Below are 21082 nucleotides of genomic sequence, written 5' to 3' on the forward strand. Positions count from 1 at the left end.
GAAACCAAAGACAGACAGGTGACATTTAAAGTTATGAAATCATTAAATGTTAAGGTTATAGACGCTTTTTGATTCAAGAGTGCAATAATGGTTTTGCATAATGTTAAAATTGTACGTATTGTACATAATACTTTGCACAAATAGTTGATCATATGTATATGTAACTTTTGTTATTATAAAGATTGGAAGACAAAAAATCCATGTGTCATTTAAAGTGATGAAATCATTGAATGTTAAAGTTATGGAAGCCTTGTTATTGTGTCTGATGAAGCAGATTAACGTCAACAATGTGATAGTGCTAAAATCATTGTGTTTTTCTTATTTGTCATTTGTTTTTAAATTCAAATGCCGTTCTTGAAGAATTCATCAATTCTGCAGCATTTTAGAAGATACATCCTTTTGATACGTTATTGTATTAATCACTTGATGTCTACAGGATATCAAGGTATGAGTCGTAAGAGTTATTAAGATGATGCGAGCAATCACAGCTAGATTGAATCAAAGCATTATTTATCATAAATGAAGAATGATATAAGAAATAAACTTCATAATCATAACACAATTCACTTCAGGCAATACATAGCAAATTAATAGTTAATAAAAAAGGTTTAATATATGTATAGCTTCAATAAACTACTGACAGGATCAAAATGAATTATAAGACGTTTTAAAACAAAACGTTAATGTCAACAGAAAATAACGAAATAGTACAGAAAATGTTTTCGGATGTGTTTCTTGATAAAGATAAAAAGAAGAAAAGAAAGTGAATAATTGGCCATAACTCTGAATTATAATTTATGTTTCGTATTTATTTTCTAATAGTGATATATTTAGAAATGTTGTATACTATAAGATGAAAGAAATCATCCAAGAGATATACTGTATCGTAACGATAAATGCATAATATCCAAACCTTATCCAAAATAGATCAAGGATTGTGTAACGGTTCTTTGCTTTAGCCATTTAACATTTGTAATTAGTTGAATCATGTAAAAGACTTTGTGTGATTGCGAAATTACTCTTTAGTTTACAATTTGAACAGGTGGGTCAGGAGGTGCAAACAAAAAAAAAAGTGATCACTTACAGTCTGTTTTTGGATCCAGTCATAACCAGGCAGATATGTGAAACAAAAGAAAGGAACAAACAGATAAATAACTGTAGACATTACTTATCACTCTTTTATATAGACATTACTTGTATAGATGCTCTACGAATCTATCTAGATAGTATTGGCCTGGTCATATAGATCGAGACAAAACAAGTGCCGAAATATACAGAAGTGATATACATATCAATCACTAACAACTTAAAACAAAGTATTATTTATTTCGACCTTGACGTTAAGGGGATATTATGGAAGAATAAGATTATAAAATAAACTTTTTAATAACAACACAATTAAGTGTTAGTGGTAAATAACAAATTGATATAGAAAATGCAATGTTCATCATTTATAGCTTTATTTTTGACATGATCAAAGTGTTTACTTTAAGACACTTGAAAACATTATGTTTGTGTAAAGTGCAAACACAAAAGTGTTTAAAGATTTTAACCTTAAAAACGGACTTAAGTCATACTACAGCCAAAACCAGTATATTTGACCCTAATGCATTCAAAAGAACCTGCTAAAAGATAACTATACTTGACACCTGTGACCTTGATAATCAAACAATGACATTAAGTTTTAATAATTTGTTTGACCCTTCATCCCAGCATCAACTTGTCAAATATCACCACCCCAGACCTTTTATGTGACCTTGAAAGTGGGCCAAGGTCATTCATATAAACAAACTTGATAGCTCTTCATCTGAGCATGCTTCCGGCAAAATATCACCACCCTGTACGTTTTGTTATTCAAAAGAAGTTGTTTAAAAGTGTTTAACTCATTTGAGCCCTGTGGCCTTTAATATAGGTAAAGGTTATTCATTTGAACAAATTAAGTGGCCCTTTATCCTTGAACTCAACTGGCCAAAATAATGATGATGATCAGGCTTAATACAATCTGCTTAACCAACTTTATATAACTTTCATTAAAACATATTAAACTTCACTCTTAATTTAAAAATAAAAAGATCATTAAACGAAGAAATATCCGATTGATACGTTCCGATGTCAATTAGTTATATAACGTAAGTGAAACAATACAAATATTCTGTCCACTAGAAATTAAAATTTGAACTGTAGCAGGGTTCTTTATAAAACGCATCCAATCATTTAGGATTGAAGTATTATTCAATTCGAACTTGAATTTCAAGGGATATAAAGGAACAGTTATATTGAAAAAAAGCCTGGCAATTAAAAAAAGAATTCATTTCAGGTAGAATAAATATCACATAAATATTCAACAACCGTGCTATTCATTTATAATAAAACTTACTATTGACAAAAATAAAGTAACTAGTATTAGGTGTTTTAAAACAAAAGGCCAACAAAACCTTATCGTTCACCTGTATCTTTATGCCCAGCATATGTATACAATGTATATGGCTATGATTTGGGAATCTCAGCCATTTCAAAGTTATGTCCTATACATTAAGTCCCTAGAAGAGGAACTAGACCCAAGGGTAAGTTATTTGATATGACTGTATTTATCTATTTATGCCTATCAATTGTACACACAGTTATGGGGTAGGGATCTCTACCGTTTCAAAGTTATGACCAAGAAAATAAGTCCTTAGGGCAGGGTCCAACACACAGTTATGGGGTAGGGATCTCAACCGCTTCAAAGTTATGACCAAGAAATGAAGTCCTTAGGGCAGGGTCCAGACTCAGGGGTCAATAATGATATCATGATTGTGTTTGTCTCCTGATGCCCAGCATTGATATATTAGTTTTGGGGTGGGGATACGAACTGTTTCAACGTTATGAAGCAAGAATTAAGTCACTCAGGCTAGGGCCAGACGCCAGCATCAATCAGAACAGGTAAATAACATTTTGAATAAGTGACTGGAACTTTACCTCGCCAGTGCCTGACAAAGAGCTATAATGCGATACCGTATGACCGTTATACAAACACAACTAGACGTTAAGTATTTGTTTAATGCATTCCGTTTGATATAAAGCTCCTTCACATGGATTTTAACACCTTTACGATTTACGTAAGTGCCCTTGGTGAGGAAAACTACGGTCAAGGTACATGTACAAAGTTGCTATAAGCTAAAATACATAAAAAATATCAAGTCAGATGATCACATCATAATCTTCCTAAAATAGAAAAATATTCCTTATATTCACAGGTTATTTTTTCTGATCTGATCAGCAAATACAAATTTGATTCCTAAACCTTATTAACGTGCGATCCATTCAATAAAGTTAACAACCTGATATTATATAAGCTATGCTTACCTCCGCCCACATCTACTTCTTATAGCGTCACAAAATCTGTCTCTTTCGCAGAGAATTCACATAGTTCCGCCCATATGTTCTTCTGACGACGTCATGGAAGTTATTCTCATTATGTGGTAATGTTATGAAATGATAACTTCAGTTTGCTGGGGCAATAATTATTGAGTGAACGTCAGTGATTACTGTGTATTTCCTGTCATAAATTGGTTGTGTATCAATCTTACCATTTGGTAGTAAAACATTGTACAGTGTATATACTTAGGATCATACCTGGGATGTTGCTTATATCTGTTTCCAGTTTTCCAGGTTTGTCTTCTGCTCGTGTTGATTCTGTTTATCAAATAACAGTAAAATTATACTTTTTTTGCAAGCTGTACATTATTTTCACCACAATGCAATATGTTTTTAGTCATATCAGTATATAACATATATATATCGAAATGCTAGGGTTACATTTTCGATATAGATACACCTCTAATGTGTAATTTCTATACAATTTAAAAACTTCATTTAAAATCAGAGAAAATATTTTTATTTCAAGTTTGATATTGTCAAAAATCCATTTTATTTTCAAAGACAAAAGATTTTTTTCCTTGTAATCTGTTTAAATGTCATAATAAACAGAAACGCTTTGCTTATCCATCCATTTTAAACAGTTATAAGACTTGATGGTTATACCCGGAATATATCTCATTTGTATAGTACAATATCTGTGTCAAAAGGAATCGATCAGCTGGACACACCTTTTTCGTTCACACAAAATTGAGTCCACTTTGCCCAAAGATGTTCCAGGAAAAATTTAGCCATAATCCACTGAGCCGTTCAGGGCTAGTAGCGTTTTCAACGAAAGGTTGACAAACATACGACGGACGCCACACCGAGCCACGGCTTTAGATCACTTACTCTTCGTGCAGGTGAATTATGGATCTCGACCAACACCTAATTGTCCTGTGATGCACGGTATATCGAGTGACAGAAAGACGTACAATGTAGTACTAATATTAATACCCGGTCTCTTAGACGACGCAATGGTATATACAATTCGTCACGTCGTCAGAGGCTTCGTAATCGCGGAAAACCGAAGCGAAATCATAAAAACTGGTTTACATAGGGAAACAAATCATTGTTAATGTTTTGATATATAAAGAAACATTGGAAAATACACCATGATTAATCCGGTAGCTTCAATTTACAATTTCTTACACGGTGCTTATCTTATACACAATGGGGTAATGATACACATGTTTTCGGCATTATGGTGCCATTTTCGAGTCATGTGGTCTTTACGTTATGTCACATTGCAGTTAACTGTTAGCCGTGATATCAAATTAAGCCTTGTGCTCCCTGTAAATGACATCATTTGATGCAATTCTTGTATTATCAAATACGCATAAGTCTTAACCGTTCAAAGCGCACAATGCAATCGAACAAGTTGATTGCTTCCTTCAAAAAGTATTGAAAATGATATTATAGCAATATTTTAGCGAGAAAAGCTATATTTTCAAAAAATTGTCATTACAATATTTAGATGTGCTTAAACTTTTTCATTGTTAGAATTATTGGAACTTAAATACATGTGTATTAACGCATACACCACGAAGCACTGTTTAGATTTACATGTGGTAGCTATTTCTTGGGATAATTTTTATACCAATATGCCGTATCAAACAAAATAAAATTGCCTGGTCAGCGGATGCAAATGAGCCTCATTTAATGTGTTATCCTTGTTCATATCTTAATGATGTACGCAATTTTCGCGAATATATCCTGCTATGTCTAGGTTAATTCCAGATATCAATGCCAAAATACGGATATGAGATCTGTTTTGACACAATCGTTAACCACGTTAGACTCGATTGTCAATCTGTTAACATCATGATGTTACCGATTAAGACTTTTTTTACAACAAAAATCGAAATCGCTTTAAACTAAAATTATCAGGCGTAACATAAATCACCGTGCAAATGGCAAACTGAAAGAAAGAGGCAAGTATGTATATAAAGGAGATATATGCGCTCATGGATTAACATCATTGGCAAGTTTTCCTGTGACATATAAGATAACAAAACAAATATTTTCATACGCAATAAAGTATACATAGGTCCAACGATTTTTAACAAAATTATTGTAAAATATAAGTTGTATATACCTATAGTGTATATATTTCATTATTAGTAAAAGAGATACTTACCACTGCTTATCCTGACGAACGTTTTATTGCTACATCCAGTTCCATTGTTATTTGTAGCCCGGCAAATATACCATCCTTGATCATCAACATTGACATTTCGGATGATTAGAGAAGGTGACAGGTCAGAGCATCCATAGTATTTTTTGCAGTCTATTTTAATAGAAATCTCGTGATCATCAGCTTTTATCTTAAACCACTCGATTGACAAAGCTGGTGGTGATGCGATGATATATGTTTGCAAGATGACTGACTCGCTGTGTTGGACAGCCCCCTGTTGGTGACTAATGTTCACGAGTGGAAGTCCTGAAAACAACGACGGAAATATATGGGCTTGCAAATTCGACGAACGTTAAAATCAGATCTAAAAATATATGTTATAACTTACCATCTTCAGGCATGTGCTCCGGTGTTATTTTGATGCTTGCTTCGTCTACTTCTAAAATGTCATTTGATTCTTCTGATACTTGTAATCCAACATCCAATATATAGTGCTTGAACTGTTCAGCTAGACAGACTGCAGGCGCCTCAGACAGACTGTTTGCCGCTTTGATTGTAATGAAAACTTGTATACATTCTGAAAGACATATTTACTTTGATTATTTTACATATATATATATATACATGTATAGAGGCCTCATAAATAATAACTACAGGTTGATCCAGTAATGGCACTGATCCGAACAAAACAAATGTTAGTTGGATGCGTATATTTTTTCAATAGATATATGGGTAAAGAAGTAATAACGAGAGTGCTTTGTCAAACTTTCAGGGCTATAGTTTTCAACAAGAAACCAATTACTGAACCCTACACTCCATGCAAGTACACTGTACACACTTTGCTTGGATAAAACCAGAACTATCGATCATGCCCAAGGTTCAAACAAGAAGTTTTTTCGATCTCACAAAAACCGGAATATTGCATATCCGTACATGATTAATAACTAATTATTTGAGTAAAAACTTTCACAGTTGAAATCGACATCCCGTGAACATTTCTGATGTATCAAATATAAAATAGTGAAAATTGTATATTGTATTTAAACTTCCGCTTACTTTTTTCAAATGTCAGTTTATCTATTCGCTGTTTTTCGTCTGTAGCTGCATAAAATGCATCCTCTATGAACGAAGACAGTCTGGCGACGTCGTTGTAATTGTAAATAGTGAACATCATTTGACAACTGGACATCAATATTTGAATAGCCAGCTCTGTAAACAAACAGCAAAATAACTATCATGGCCCTCTGTCTCAAATCATGTGGTATTTAATCATGGATACAATAAATATTAACATGTGGCCAAGCTATGTTTTTTATATGAAACAGACAGAAGAATATTTTTTATTAACGTTGTTTGTAAATGTTAATTTTGCAAACTATATATTTTAAGCATTTATCATTAATGATAGAACTTTAATTGCTATCATATTGAATTCCTAAATGATTAACTATTCAGTTAATCTAAAAATAGAGTGTTGGCATATTCCATTCGACAAAACACACATTAATAAAATCAGTTTTTTAACATAATTAATTTCCTAAGATAATTTACCAAACGAAACTAACCATTTCCCACTAATTTGGCCTTAACCCTCTACCCCCTTGATATCCACACCCTGTTCTTATACAACGATAAGTTTACTCTCCTTTGCACAATAATTCCGCGGACAAATTGAGTTCGATATCCTCTAAAATGGTAAGAAGGGAATCTTTTTTTAAATATATTACCCTATTCTCCGCCTCTGTAACCCCAAGGTTAACACTCTCTCTTTATGCTAATCATACTTCCCAAGAGAAAACCCAATTATCTCAACCATATAGTAGCATACTTTTGATAGATTTACCTATATTTCGAATATTGGATCAAACTTTTCTTCTCCAGGGAGGCCACTGCTCCAATTATACAATTTTGAATCCCCATGGCCAAAGGATGCTATATACCGATTTAGATTAAGACCCAGTTTGCGGTCAATATTAAGGATAGTGATTTAAAGACTTGTTTCCCTTATTAGGCACCGCCCATTTATCCCAAAAGGGACCAGATCCTTTAATGATACAACGTTAAGTGTAGCCTAGTATGTTCCAAACTAAATTCGGTCGAAATATATGCAGCCATTCTGGACTAGTAGGCTTATTAGTGAATAGTCGACAGATGGACAACTGCGAAAGCTGATATGTACACAAAATATAATGCTAAAGTAGTGAACACATATACACGTAAATACAAAAGTAACAATTGAACGAATGATATGATACATTAATGAATTGACGCCATGTATATGTTGTAGAAACGTAGCATCTATTTCCTACGCGAGGCACACAAGTAAATAGTTTATATCCCAGGGTGCCAAACTCTGGTTAAACCAGAGTAATGTGCTGGGTAAATCGCATAGTCCACTGGCGATCGTTGATACAACGAATAGTGTATTTGCATTTTAAAAAAATAACTTGGGTTCGAATTCCCGAAGGAGTGATAAGGTGTGGGGTGACCTCAACGACTGTGTGTGTATAATTCAGTTTCAACCCATATTTGGACGTGCTACATGATAAATCTGCGCTAACAAGGGTAAAAAGATAATCAAAATGTGTTTCATATTTGCTGCAAAGCCCAAAGAATTATAAAATGAAAAATGAAAAAAAAAGATGTTCGACCATTGATGTACGGCTTTAACAAGCACTGTCATGTCAGTTTGGAAAAAAAATAACGGTGTCTACTTGCTCGCTTGCGGTATCGTATCAAAATAGTGTTGCAAGTTATTTGTATAACAACACACTTTGTAAGCCAATGTGATTCCGACACATGTACAATTGGACAGGGGATACATTATTAAGTTGAGAAGTCAAACACTCTGTTACTTTTGACAATACCCTTTTATGTCAGTTCTATTCGAAAGTTTTTGTTAGAGTATAACTGCAGCTACGCAGTAAATGAAAACAAAGCCAGAGCACTACACTGCTGCAATTGCGTGACTACGCGTTTGAGAAATATTTCGTCAATAAAACATTTTTTCAAACGGTCTTAAACATGATTTCAAACAACGCTAATTTATATTATTATTCCACTCATTTCACATATTATTTCTTTTTTAAAATTCAAAATAATATATCTGATGTTTGTTTTATAGTTTTGTACCTTTACTGTTTCGTTTCCCTTGATGCCTATCTTCAGGTGAACAACTGCAAAAAAAGGAACAAATGAAAAAGGGAAAAAAAAAATCTAACTGTAAACCATTAAGAGCAATAGTCTTACTGTCAGAATGATAAGTGGATTGGGGGTTGGAGGTGGGAGGTCTGTGGGAGTAGTAAGGGGCTAGCGGAAGGTTGACTGACACCAGCGTGATCGCATACCTCATCTGAGCCCGGCATGCTTTCGTGTATGTAGACGACAATTTGACTTCACATGTGTCAACGCAATTAGGGCATCGAATCTAACGAAATCAGTATATTAATTTAGGGTTCCTGTTTCGTACGATTGTAATCCCTATCTACAATTTGTTCCGGTTTAATACAGTGCCTATGAGTAATTTAAATAGGTAATTGTTGACATATATTACATTGAATGAAATCTACAGATATTGAACTTTAGATAAACGTAAAGTTTAAATATATTTCAATATGTTATGGCGGATTGATTTGGGGTCAAATAACAGGGGGTGTTCTGGTCCAACTGCACAGGTTTGACTTGTACATTTCCGGTTATCAAAAGCAGTCTCCTGTTGTGAGCTTATATGCCACTAAACCCACCAAAAAGCCCTTTGAAAACTTTCGTCAGGTATGTATCTGTGAATCTAGACAGTTGCCACTAATGTTGAACTTCAAATATTAAAAACTTAGTAACAGCATATTAAAGTAAATGCTTAAGTTGTACGAGTCCTTTAAGGGAAATTGCCACGTGCTAAATGAACCTGACCTTTCCCACATTTTCTGTGTTTCCAGACAGTCGTTTCCAAAGACGGACACTGTTATTACGTTTTGTTCAGTATCTGAACATATATACATCACTTGATAAAAACTTCAAATCTTGGCTAAATATAGCCTTGAGCTAAAGCCTACATAGTTGGACTGACCCTAATACTGAGGTTTGAGACTATGACTGACCCTAATACTGAGGTTTGAGACTATGACTGACCCTAATACTGAGGTTTGAGACTATGATTGTGTTCAATTTACATTTATAATTGATCTGCATGCATTTCAATAGTAAAATAATGATCTGTGTAACAGGTTTCAGCACCTGAATCTGAATAGAACAGAAATATAGTATGCTGTCCTGCACAAATATCACCCCCTCCCTGTCCAACCACATTTGCTCATCATTCTTAGGCAACTTCCCTCATACAAATTATAATTATTTCTATGTTCAACAGACAGCAATCACTAAATTCAAGTTAAAAAATGCAATGTCTCTAAAAAGTTTTAAATTGAAGCTCAAATTACCTGTTTCCGCAAACATGTACCCCCATGTGTAAAAGTACACCACCGATTTTAGCACTAGTTACATAGTACAATAGATGCATATTTTAAAGCACAATATTGCATTTTGGACCATTTTATTGTTCGGTATTATCTATGTGTTCATTCCAAGTGTATGATACTACACATTGCCTATATCTTTTTCGTCCGGAAGTAGACGTCCAGTGGGGAAACAGAAAGTATATCCTTGAAGCAAAGACAGTTGTGTTTCAACCTATACATGAACATCTTCATATAGTGAAAATAATCTTCATGTTTTGTTACTTATTTATTGAGGTAAAAACTAATATATACTGAACAAAAAAAGAAACGCACAATTAAATTATGCAATCAATAGCCTATGATATTTTGGGAAATTTGTACAAAATTTTATATCAATATGAAGGGACAGGTCTACTCTTTACAATACTGTAGAAGAAAAGTCTGTGTGACGTCACTCGTGTCATCAGTAGTTACTCAAAGTGGGATACCCGCAAAAAATAAAATGACACTTCAGTACTTGTTGTGGGCACCTTTTGCACGAATCCCTGCACGGATTCTCCTATGCGTTGAATTCATGAGAACATTTATTCGACTTAAGGGAATGTTTTTCCATTCTTGTGTTAATGATGCGATCAACTGGGCGGGGTTAGTTGTTTTTTTTGACGTTTCCTAATACGCCTGTCCAGCTCATCCCGCAGATGCTCAATGGGAGACATATCGGGGCTATATGTGGGGCATTCCAGAGGCTGAACGTTGATTGCCGTGAGAAAATCACGACAGACTCTGGCAACATGCGGTCGAGCATTGTCTTGCTGGAAAATAAGGTTATGACGTCTGAGAAGTGGAAGGACATTTGGTTAGAGGATCTGGTCTCTGTATCGAACGGCATTGAGGTTTTGATCCAGGACCACGAAGGGGGATTTTACTCCATGGGAGATGCCTCCCCAAACCATTACAGAAGGCCCACCGAATATATCGCGTGCAACCACGCATGCGTCGGCGAAACGCTCACCGCGTCTGCGATATACCCTTTTTCTTCCGTCTGAACGATACAAACAGAATCTAGACTCGTCGGTTAACATCACACGCTTCCATGGACGCATCACAAATCTATTCGGGCCATGTCTGCGCATCCAGTCAAGACGCACTTGCCGCCTCCGTGGTGTCAGAGGTAGCCCGACATAAGGTCGGCGCGCAATGATTATCTCGGCACGCAAGCGTTTCCTGGCAGTTTGAGGACTAATGGGTCTGTCATGAGTACCTAAGGTATGCGACGCAGTCTCTACAGCAGTCTTGAATCTGTTGCGCAAGTGCGACAATCGAATCGCCCTCTCTGGTCGTGCTTGGCTTGATCACGCCGTGTGATTTGGACTAAAGAAGCTCACAAAGTCATTCAATGACATCGTCACGCTTGGCTGAGTTTAGGGTAGATTGTTGAGAAGGGAGATCGTTCTTGATGTAATAAATATTCCTATTATTTCCTTACAGCTAAGGTGAACTGCAGGGGGGAACTTTGTGCGTTTCTTTTTTTTTTGTTCAGTATTCATTCTGCATCAAAAAGTCTATCACCTCAAATCTGATACTAACAGGCATGAAACTTCGTTCGGAGATTATCATACTATGACGTCACAAACACGCCAAAATCCATCGGCCTTCATCGGTTATTTCCGGAAGGATAAAAAATAACCGGAAAATTCTGATGTCCGTTGCATCTTTGTCGGCGCTTCAAGATTTGTTTTATTTCAGTTTTTGTCACTGGCACAAAAAGTAAAAATGGGGATATTTTCTGGAGATCCTTTTTGTCATCAACCAGGTTCTGTTAATATTTCTACCGGGAGATATCTTCAAAAAGAGCCGGCATTAAACCAATAGGTCAACGTGTACATTTATGTGTTCATCATCTAAAAAAATCATCAGCTTTTGATTTCCATTTGTTGAGAATATGAACGAAAAAATTAACATTTTTGAAAGTCTGGTTATAGACTTTACATACTTTATTTATGCACCACCGCTCGTAAAAGAAACAATGGTTAATGCATTTATGACGAAATTAACAATAATGTTCCAGACAACCAACCCGAGTTCAACGCCCCTTTTCAACAACGTATTACTTTTTCACAACGCGTGCCGATTTATAACTAGTTACAGACAGAAACTGTTACATTTTTTTTTGGCATCATTACCTGGCAAACCTCGGTGATAGTTACAAAATTTGATATTCAATACGGTGTTTCAGGATGGAACAGGAATTGAGACTACATAACGATATAACGACAATCTCAGTTACATCAAAGTATTACAATGTGTCCTTTTTAATTTTAGTTTTATCTCACATCTCTATACATTTACTTAGACTAATTGTCAAATATGTAATATTCACTTTTTCTATAGCAACTACCAAACAGTTTTTTCCCAAACCTATCTCAATCAGTCTTTTTGTGCCCTGACGGAAGCACGCAGATGATTTAATTCTTAATGTGGGAGGAAGCTGGAGTATCCGGAGAAAACCTGCGTGGTCGGGCATTATGTTAGGGTTCATAAGCCAGATATGACGTATGCGTCAACTTTGTGGATATTTATAGTTATGATTTATTCTGAATTAATAGTTATGTGATATCGCTAAGGAGGTAGTTAGCGATACATTTGTATAGTAATAAAACAAAAGCTATCCCCGGAGGCAAACAAAAAATCCACAGGATAGAAGAAACGTTTCCACCGCTAGTTTATATGTACGTACATGATCCTGAAAATGCGATCGGCCTATTAACGGGAAAACAACACGTATAAGACAGCTACCGAGCCCGTCAGCGTTGAGATAGAACACAGCTTATATCAAACTTAAGCGATAAGACGAAAATAGGTAAAAAACATTAACCTAAAAATATGTTTGAACGGACTCCTGGTTAGGTTACTGCACGCATTTGGACGCATGCAGTTGAAAGAAAAGCGTCAAAAAGGTCAGAATTATTACAAGAACAAGGACAAGCACTCCGACTTTGGACTTACTTACCATCCCCAACAAAGCCAAATCACTTACGTAAACAGAGCTCAGTTAAAATAAAAGCGATAAAAAGGGTAAGAATAATTAGGACTGGCAAGCCAACAACAATTAACGACTCACGGGAAACGTTGGTGAAGGAACAGTTTATAGACTCCTTAAGCGATTCTGATCTGCGCGTGCGCATCAAACAATCCAGACCACACACGTTCAATTAAACCGTACAACTTGCTGTGAACTTTGAAGCTTACAACAAAGCCAACAAATTCATTACTCGAAATTGACAGCTGTCGACGAGAACCAAGTTGACCAGTTAAGGGGTATAGCGGCACTCAACAGAATAATGCAATAGCTTCAGGAAAACATGATGACTTTAATGGAGGCCATAAATTATAAGACATGGTACAATGAAACACGAAAAGAAAAGACTCACAATTCAAATATTAAATGCTTTTCGTCTGCCTAACATGGTCATATCGCCAGGAACTGTGCAAGAAAAAAATCAAATACAGAGGACAAGCCCGTTGACGCTAAAGCCCATGCGGATAGCTTTTTAGGAGTAGGGGTCAACGCAGCATGTGACTCCGGTTTATACATACAGGCCACAGTAAGTGGCGTGAAGGTAAATATTTTTGTTCGACAACAGGTCTACAGAAACACGAATCTATTCTTGACATGATTGAGAAAGATGGTAAACTGAAACTGGGTGTCATGTTTAGGTCAATAAAGTTAGCAAGCTAGAAGTTATGGTTACAGGGAAGCTACTAATCTCAATAGGATCAAACAAGGTAAAAATGACACTGTGATTGCTGATCTGAATACAAACGGCTTGCTATAGTTATATTTCATGATAAAAAATGCTGCATGGTAGACGTTACTAAGGGACTACTGAGAATTCATGATAGTAACGCCCAATTGCCCTTTGGAGGTTCCTATGGCGATAAAAGGGTTGCCATTATCGAGAAATTTGTCTACCCCCATCTAGTGAAACTATTTATATGCAAACTAAGCAATGCACCAGCCATATTTGTACAGCTGATGGAGCGGAAACTCATACTCTTGCACTATGACATTTGTTTGATATAACTGGACGATATAGTCGACGTAAGTATTTGATCATCTGGGAGCTGCAAAATTAAAACGCATTGCCAATAAATGGTTTCATTTTTCTAAGAGGGTTACGTGGCTTGGACATGTCATCTCTGAATGGGATTGTCAACTGACAATGAGAAGATCGCAAAAGTGAGTGATTGGCCAAGATTAACGAATTTGACCTAGATGCAATCATTAATTGGTCTATGCAGCTAGTGCCGGCGATTCATACAAGGCTTCGTGGCGGTTATAAAACTGTTAAACCGGTCTTCAGAAAAGGGAATGATGTTCAGTTGGTTTCATCTAATTGAAGAACATGCTTATCAAGTAACCCATTCTCGCATTGCCAGATTCCGAGAGAACGTTTATTCTGGACACAGCTGCTAGCGGGTTGCCTCAGGATCAGTGCTTCCCCAGGTCAGGAATGGATAGGAACGGCCAACTGCGTATGCTAGCAAAACAATCTATAAAAGTGAGCGAAACTATTGTGTTACCAAAAGAGACTTGTTTAGGGTTGTACAGTACCTAAAACACTTCCGTCATTACTTGTTCGGCAGGGCCTTCATAGTTCGGACTGACGACAGTTCTCTGAAATGGTTGACTAACGTTAAGGATCCGGTTGGACAACTCGCTGGATGGATGGAGGTCATCAGTCAGAATGAAGTGAAGGTGGAGCATCGTCCAGGCATCCAGCATTGGAACGCTGATGAATTTAGCCGATACCTTTGCTAACAATGTGGATGGCCAAACAACAGAGAGAACGACTCTTCAGCCTTGAGTGGTGAACGCGGACCTAGATGGTGACGATATTACTACGATGCTTGAAGTACAACAGGCTAGCAGGGACAAATATTTGGTACTTAAGTGGGTAGAGTCCGGCAGGAAACCTTCTTGCAAGGACATCGCATTACAAAACTTCGTCTGGAAGTGTTTAAGGAGCCAATGGGAGTTATAACCAGCAAACCAAGATTTGCTATGTAAAGTATGGACACCACCAGGACAAAAAGGATTGTTCCTCTAGCAGAAAGAAGAAAACTGCTAAAAGGATTAAATGATAATTGGTACGGGGCACATATTGGCTTTAGCAAGAATCCTGCAAAAGTACGACGGAGATACTTTTGGCAAGGACTCCAAAAGGACGTACAGAGGTATGTCGCTGGATGTACGAAGTGTATCAAGCGAAAGAATCCTTCCAAGACCAAAAGTTGTACACACTGGTATTCCAATTATTATTCGATATTATGACAGATATACAAGAAACTAATGATGGTAACAGGTACTTTCTCGTCATATCCGACTATTTCAGGAAATGGACAGAAGCGTTTCCTATAGCAGACCAAAGTGGACAGTTTGCGGGGAAAGTGATCAAAGATGTGCGACCTATTACAGACAAGAACAACAACGTGACATTCACCATAAGATGGTATGGTTGAGAGGTTGTCTCATGGAACAAGTTTAAAGAAAAAACAAGCTAGACATTCGCATTGTTTTAGAAAGGCCCATGAAAGATACTGCAAAAGATCTCTGAGGTGCTGTATAAGGTAGATTGTGCACTCAGAGGAAAACCACAATGTGTTCACAGCGACCGGATACGTCATCATAGTGGTCATGTGTTGCGAGGTAAGGAAAAACGCCTCGACCATCGCTCGACCTAAAAGTAAGGTAGAGAGTGACAGGACAGAGGCAAATACTGAGTTTGGGAATGTTGATGATAGCAATAGGTGAAGACCTGTTACATGTAGACACATGAAGCGACCCGGATGATTCAAGGATCACCAAGTCGATTTCAAGGACCACTAAGTCGTGTGTGTTTTTAAATAAAATGTACCTGTAACGCTATGAATTTAGCCTAAACCCATCTTCTCTTTGTATCTTTGCAGGGTGGCCAAAACTAAGCAAACCACTAGAAACTGTATGTAAGAAACTGTTTAAAAGGGAAGACTACTGGGAAACTCATGTTATGTTGTATTACAAAGACAACAAGGTCGATAAAAATGAGTACATCATAGACGGTTGCTCCCACGGAGCTGATAAACCAGATGACTTCCGCAGACATCAGGAACTGAAACATACCATGAGTAACAAGCTTCCGGTAGTTTGATAGGGGATGCGTTTTCAGATGAAGAAGAGCCGTCCACTTCCAAGGACAAAACCTCTAGTCGTAGTGTGGCTAAGGGGACATGTCAAATGGAAGGTCTTAGCTGAAGAGAACCACGCCATCACAAGTATTCCAACCAATGCCAAAACCCAAGCTCGTTTCGTCTTCAGTGAAAGTTGTTTCTGAGTCAGGTCGGTCCACTGCATGTGGATCTACACAGACGGAAACCCCGCCGACGCCCCATTGTTACCCGGCTCAGGGAAAACGGTAGAAGCTAGCACATATCGGAAATAGAAGTGACCTTAATATCGATCACACGTAGATGAGATGTAACTCACTGCCTATGATCATAGTGCCCTCCATCTTAAAGATCTTTATAGCAAGGAATCTGAACATTATATACATTTGAAAATTTAAAATAAAGTTATTCGGAGTTGATTATACAATGTTAACGTGTACATAGTATAATAGTAAACAGGATGAGATGTCCTAGATGAAACATACTTTTGGAATATTTTCGTCGATATTTCTGGGTTTTTTTTTTCGGTTATTCACTTTGACATGCTTAATGTTGCAACCGTCTAAGTGTGTTAAATATGTTTTTTTCTAAAATGTGGAAATAGAAGTACAACAAAGGCTGTAATATAGATAATTATAATATATCTGTTCGTACCTGTGCTTGTCCTGTGAACGAGAGCTCGATTTGCTGTTTCTATTATTGTGCGACACTCCTGTTCCTGAAGATGCTGAAGAGTGAGATCGATGTGTTCCATGGATATTGCTTCCTCTCTCCTCATCCGAATCTACGAGAAGGATAATGAACCTATTTATTTTTCAGGATTTGCAAGAAGCAAAAAATATGTACAACAAGATATCCTTACTTTCTTTTATGAAAGCATCACATAGTACAGTAGAGTTCAGTACTGACCTTAAGCTTATTTGCATAAAAAGAAAGCATGTGACGTCTACAGGGTTTGTATCAGTCACTACGGAAGACCGCTATTGTATTTACTAGATGTCACTTGCGCTACTCAATACAAATATTTACAGATATACATTTGGGAGCAAACTTAACTTGGTATCTAGTACATTTTGAAGTGCATACGGCGTAAGCATGGTAGTACGCAAGACATTGTAACGGACTACAGTTCCCTTCATTGTTATCTCCAGTGCACTGCGATGTCGTATCCAGTGCACAATAGTGGTTTGCCATAGTTTAAAAGACTGAATTATTGATTTCAATAATCCTTCAAAATAAATTGGTTCTTTCCTGATACAACAAATACAACAACAAAACAACAAGGAGTAACGCCCATGGGCTGACAGTGTGTTAAGCCAAACCAGTAGATAAGTGGTCATTTACTCATTTAAATAGTAGTTACATGTGATGGGTTTACAGCTTGCCATGTGGTAATGATTTGCCCCTTCTTAAGTGATGACAAACTTCATTGATGCATGGGTACAAACAACAAGTGTCACACAAATGAATTAGTTGACTGATTATCTAATCATGACATCTTGTTTCTTGTAACGCAATAACATAAAGTATCAATGTTTTTAAATAACAGGGAACCTCAAGTATTAATCAAACAGTTACAGCATTACTGCATTGGCAGATTGAAAGGTCGCAAAGGCATATGACCACCTGCTGACAGATATTTTCGTGTTCAATATGATATCTATACATCTTGTCACATTTAATTTTGATTGGCTGTATCAAGGTCACCTTGTGTGAATTAAAAGTATAATCCCATGTCAATTAATCCAACTCGTTGTCTGTACAGCTGTATACAGGTTAATCAGTACACAGTACCCACCTGCAGGTAAGATACTGTGGCTGTCTATTGGTCAGGAAGTGACAGCCACAGGCAAACCTTCATTTCTCAACTGTGCCTTTACCAAGGTAAATAAATATACTGCTTAGAATTACTTGATCTAGTGCAATAAAAGTATTGAAGTCCTTTAAAAACTTTAATAACGATATCAAGTTTCCATTACATTGTGTAAGGTGTTTTTTTAAATCAATTCATTTAGTATGAGGGTCACAATTAATTTCCTGAGAAAATAGAGTGCATTTCTTTATTATCTATAGTAAGTCTGTTTATGGAGTGCCCTTTTTGTGTGTGGTAATCATAAAGTGTTAATACTCATTTAAGCGTTTCTGGTCTTGGTTCCCTCTGAACTTACGTGGTTCAATGAAAAAGATAATTGACCTTTTTCAGCTGACCAATAAGTATCACTTAGCCAGTAACATGGTGGAAAGTATCAGAAACCGGAGTTATCGAGCGATTGACGTTACGTACATGTAAGTTTATTTTTCACCAGATCGGATGATACTTTTTTTAATAAGCTGTTCACATGACGACTGGACTGATAAATGCATGTACCACTCTCATTGGTGTATTATAATATATTTTTGTCTAGGTCTGACATGATGTCATTTATCAAGATATTGGAATAGGTGGGGCAGCTTCCAAGGAAGAGTACCATCACCATACCCGTTTTCACAAACATTCCATAATTATGGAGATTCTTTAACTTGAAACTTTCCAAAGTAAAGCATTGCTGAGTTTGGGGAAAATTACATAACTTCACTTCCTGTAACGCCAAAAGTGTTTTCATGTTGAGCTGTGAGCATCCCCACATAGATATATATATCCCTCTCCCCCCAAAAAAACACCCCCAAGTTTTTAATTCGTGATACAGTGACTATTAAATATAACGAAATTGGTTCTTACCTTCCCCTCCCCTCCACCTACCCCATCTATTTTAATTTACTCTACCAGGACCAATAGCCTCTCGTCCCGCCACTCCTTGATCCGCGCCTGTTAAGGTACAAACTGAGAAAAATATAATGAAGTTTGACTGTGGTTTCAGTGCCTATGTTTTTTGACAGCAGACCGCTATATAATTAGAGAACTATATAAATTTATGTTGTAAGGTAACTGGTTCAATATTTTATGTATGACAGTATAACATATAATATATTTTAAAGCGGAAAGGCAGGGGGAAATTCGCAATCTGAACTGAGTGTGCACTGTATTTAACCACAGTGCTCTCTATTGCACAAGTATGTTGACTTCAGTTAACAAGCGTGTACACTGGAGTTTACATGATTGTGCACTGGAGTTCACCAAAATACCAAAAAAAGACAAAAAAGACACCAAAACACCAAAAAGACCCTAAAAGACCCCAAAAGGCTCAATAATACACCAACAAAACAACATATACATATATAAATTATGTTAACTTATAATGTAAACATACATGAAATGTAATGCTATGTTCCCGTTATTTTTATAGTTATGTTGACGCGAGTACATATTATGAACTATACGTATTTGAGTTATTTCCCTGGGAAGCCTCTATTCCTTGAGGTTGATTGTAATCGGCCATTGCTCCGGATCCATTATTTTTACCTTTAAGCCATCTGAATATTTTATATATTTCATATAGAAATAAAACACTTACCCTAAAGTTATAACAAAAATGTGTATATCTCTATTTTATATACTTACCCACTTCTAATGGAACAGCTTTGCCTTTAACTTCTATTTCAATAGCTTTGGCAATACATTGGTAGTAGGCCTCGTCTGTTTTTTTAGCTTCCTTTATCACATCTTTTTCCATATACACTACCATTTCCTCACCTGTTTAAGTAAAGAGTTAACCATTTAATCATTCTCCCAAGAACCGTTAATTTCATCAAAATAGCGGGAAAACATTAGATGTGGAGAACTGATAATTAACTAGGATATTTTTCATTTTCTTGTTAAGCAACACTTTTTTTGATATATTAATCTGCTTTAATATAAAAAAAAATCAGAGGTAAACAATCATCACACATGTAGTTCAGTTCAAGTGTTGCTTATAAAAACATCAAGGAACATTTTTTCAGCAAATTCTGGAATATTTTGGGTATAGAAAAAGATTGTTCGCTATAACCCATTTGTGGTTCTTTACATGGCGTTTCACCTTAACAATAAAATAAAATTCTATCTAAGATTGACATTGCTATTTCTCGTCATAATAAGTTAAGAAAAATTCAATGAAAGCAAAAAGTGTTCGACGAGTCTGGATAAATTACCAGTGTCCGTTATAATCTGAAATGAACCTGAATTTAAAGCCTTTTTGCAAAATTGAAGCCATAATGATTGTTTATATATTTCTTATTTCATTGATTAAAAGAGACAAGTGAACTTTGAGGAAAAAGCATGTGTTTTCAGCTTTAAGAAGTAACTAGTAACATTAAGAATTAATAAAAAAAATAAATTTAAGTCACCTAGGCAGGTGGATTTTCTGCATGTACTGTGTAATTATTATCAGCTTCAAACCTTGTTCTATATTGTTGTAGAATAATGGTAAGAAAACAAGATGTCAAAAGAGCCCTAATGGTCAAATGAGTTAAGGACAGATCAGTGTTACAACACTCTAGCAATTTGATGTTAACACCTTCAAAAGCCTTGGTAAATTAAAAGAACTTCTGTTAATATTAAAACAAACATCAGTTGCAGAGATTTTGATGCAAAGAATAATAGTTGACATGAAAACAGGACATAAAGGGTGTACATTGAAGAAGAAGAATGAACAGAAAATGGTTTGCACTAGATAAAGGGCCTGTTTCCAGTAATGTTAATTCTCCATAGGAGCCTGCCCCCGTATAATTTCTTATCTAGCTCAACTACTGTTTTTTTTCTTTTCCGAAGAATCATTTTACACCTTTCCGACACCCAGATTTCATAATTTCAGTGAAAATGTATTTTTATAAAGTTGTCAATTTCAGCATCAAAGACATAAGTTCGTAAATAAAAGAAGGTTATCTCGAAATTGTAATTCGCAACATAGTATAAATTTCTTTTGATAAATATTTCCAAAACATCGTGTTTATTCATAAAACATAAAAAAAA

General features: G+C 36.1%; 1 protein-coding gene across 1 annotated transcript in view; it reads right to left on the reverse strand.

Moving 5' to 3' along the window:
* LOC110449008 overlaps positions 1-21082 on the reverse strand; it is an 81345-nt gene that overhangs the window by 14513 nt on the left and 45750 nt on the right. The window contains exons 4-11 of the mRNA XM_021495582.1: positions 19694-19825; positions 16849-16978; positions 8666-8709; positions 6590-6742; positions 5922-6110; positions 5537-5839; positions 3616-3675; positions 1085-1087 (exon numbers count right to left, since the gene is read on the reverse strand). Of these exons, the coding sequence (XP_021351257.1) occupies positions 1085-1087; positions 3616-3675; positions 5537-5839; positions 5922-6110; positions 6590-6742; positions 8666-8709; positions 16849-16978; positions 19694-19825 (1014 nt within the window). The remainder of the gene's footprint in view (positions 1-1084; positions 1088-3615; positions 3676-5536; positions 5840-5921; positions 6111-6589; positions 6743-8665; positions 8710-16848; positions 16979-19693; positions 19826-21082) is intronic.

The sequence above is a fragment of the Mizuhopecten yessoensis genome, unplaced genomic scaffold (assembly GCF_002113885.1).
Source record: "Mizuhopecten yessoensis strain PY_sf001 unplaced genomic scaffold, ASM211388v2 scaffold4411, whole genome shotgun sequence".
Taxonomy (NCBI): Eukaryota; Metazoa; Mollusca; class Bivalvia; order Pectinida; family Pectinidae; genus Mizuhopecten; species Mizuhopecten yessoensis.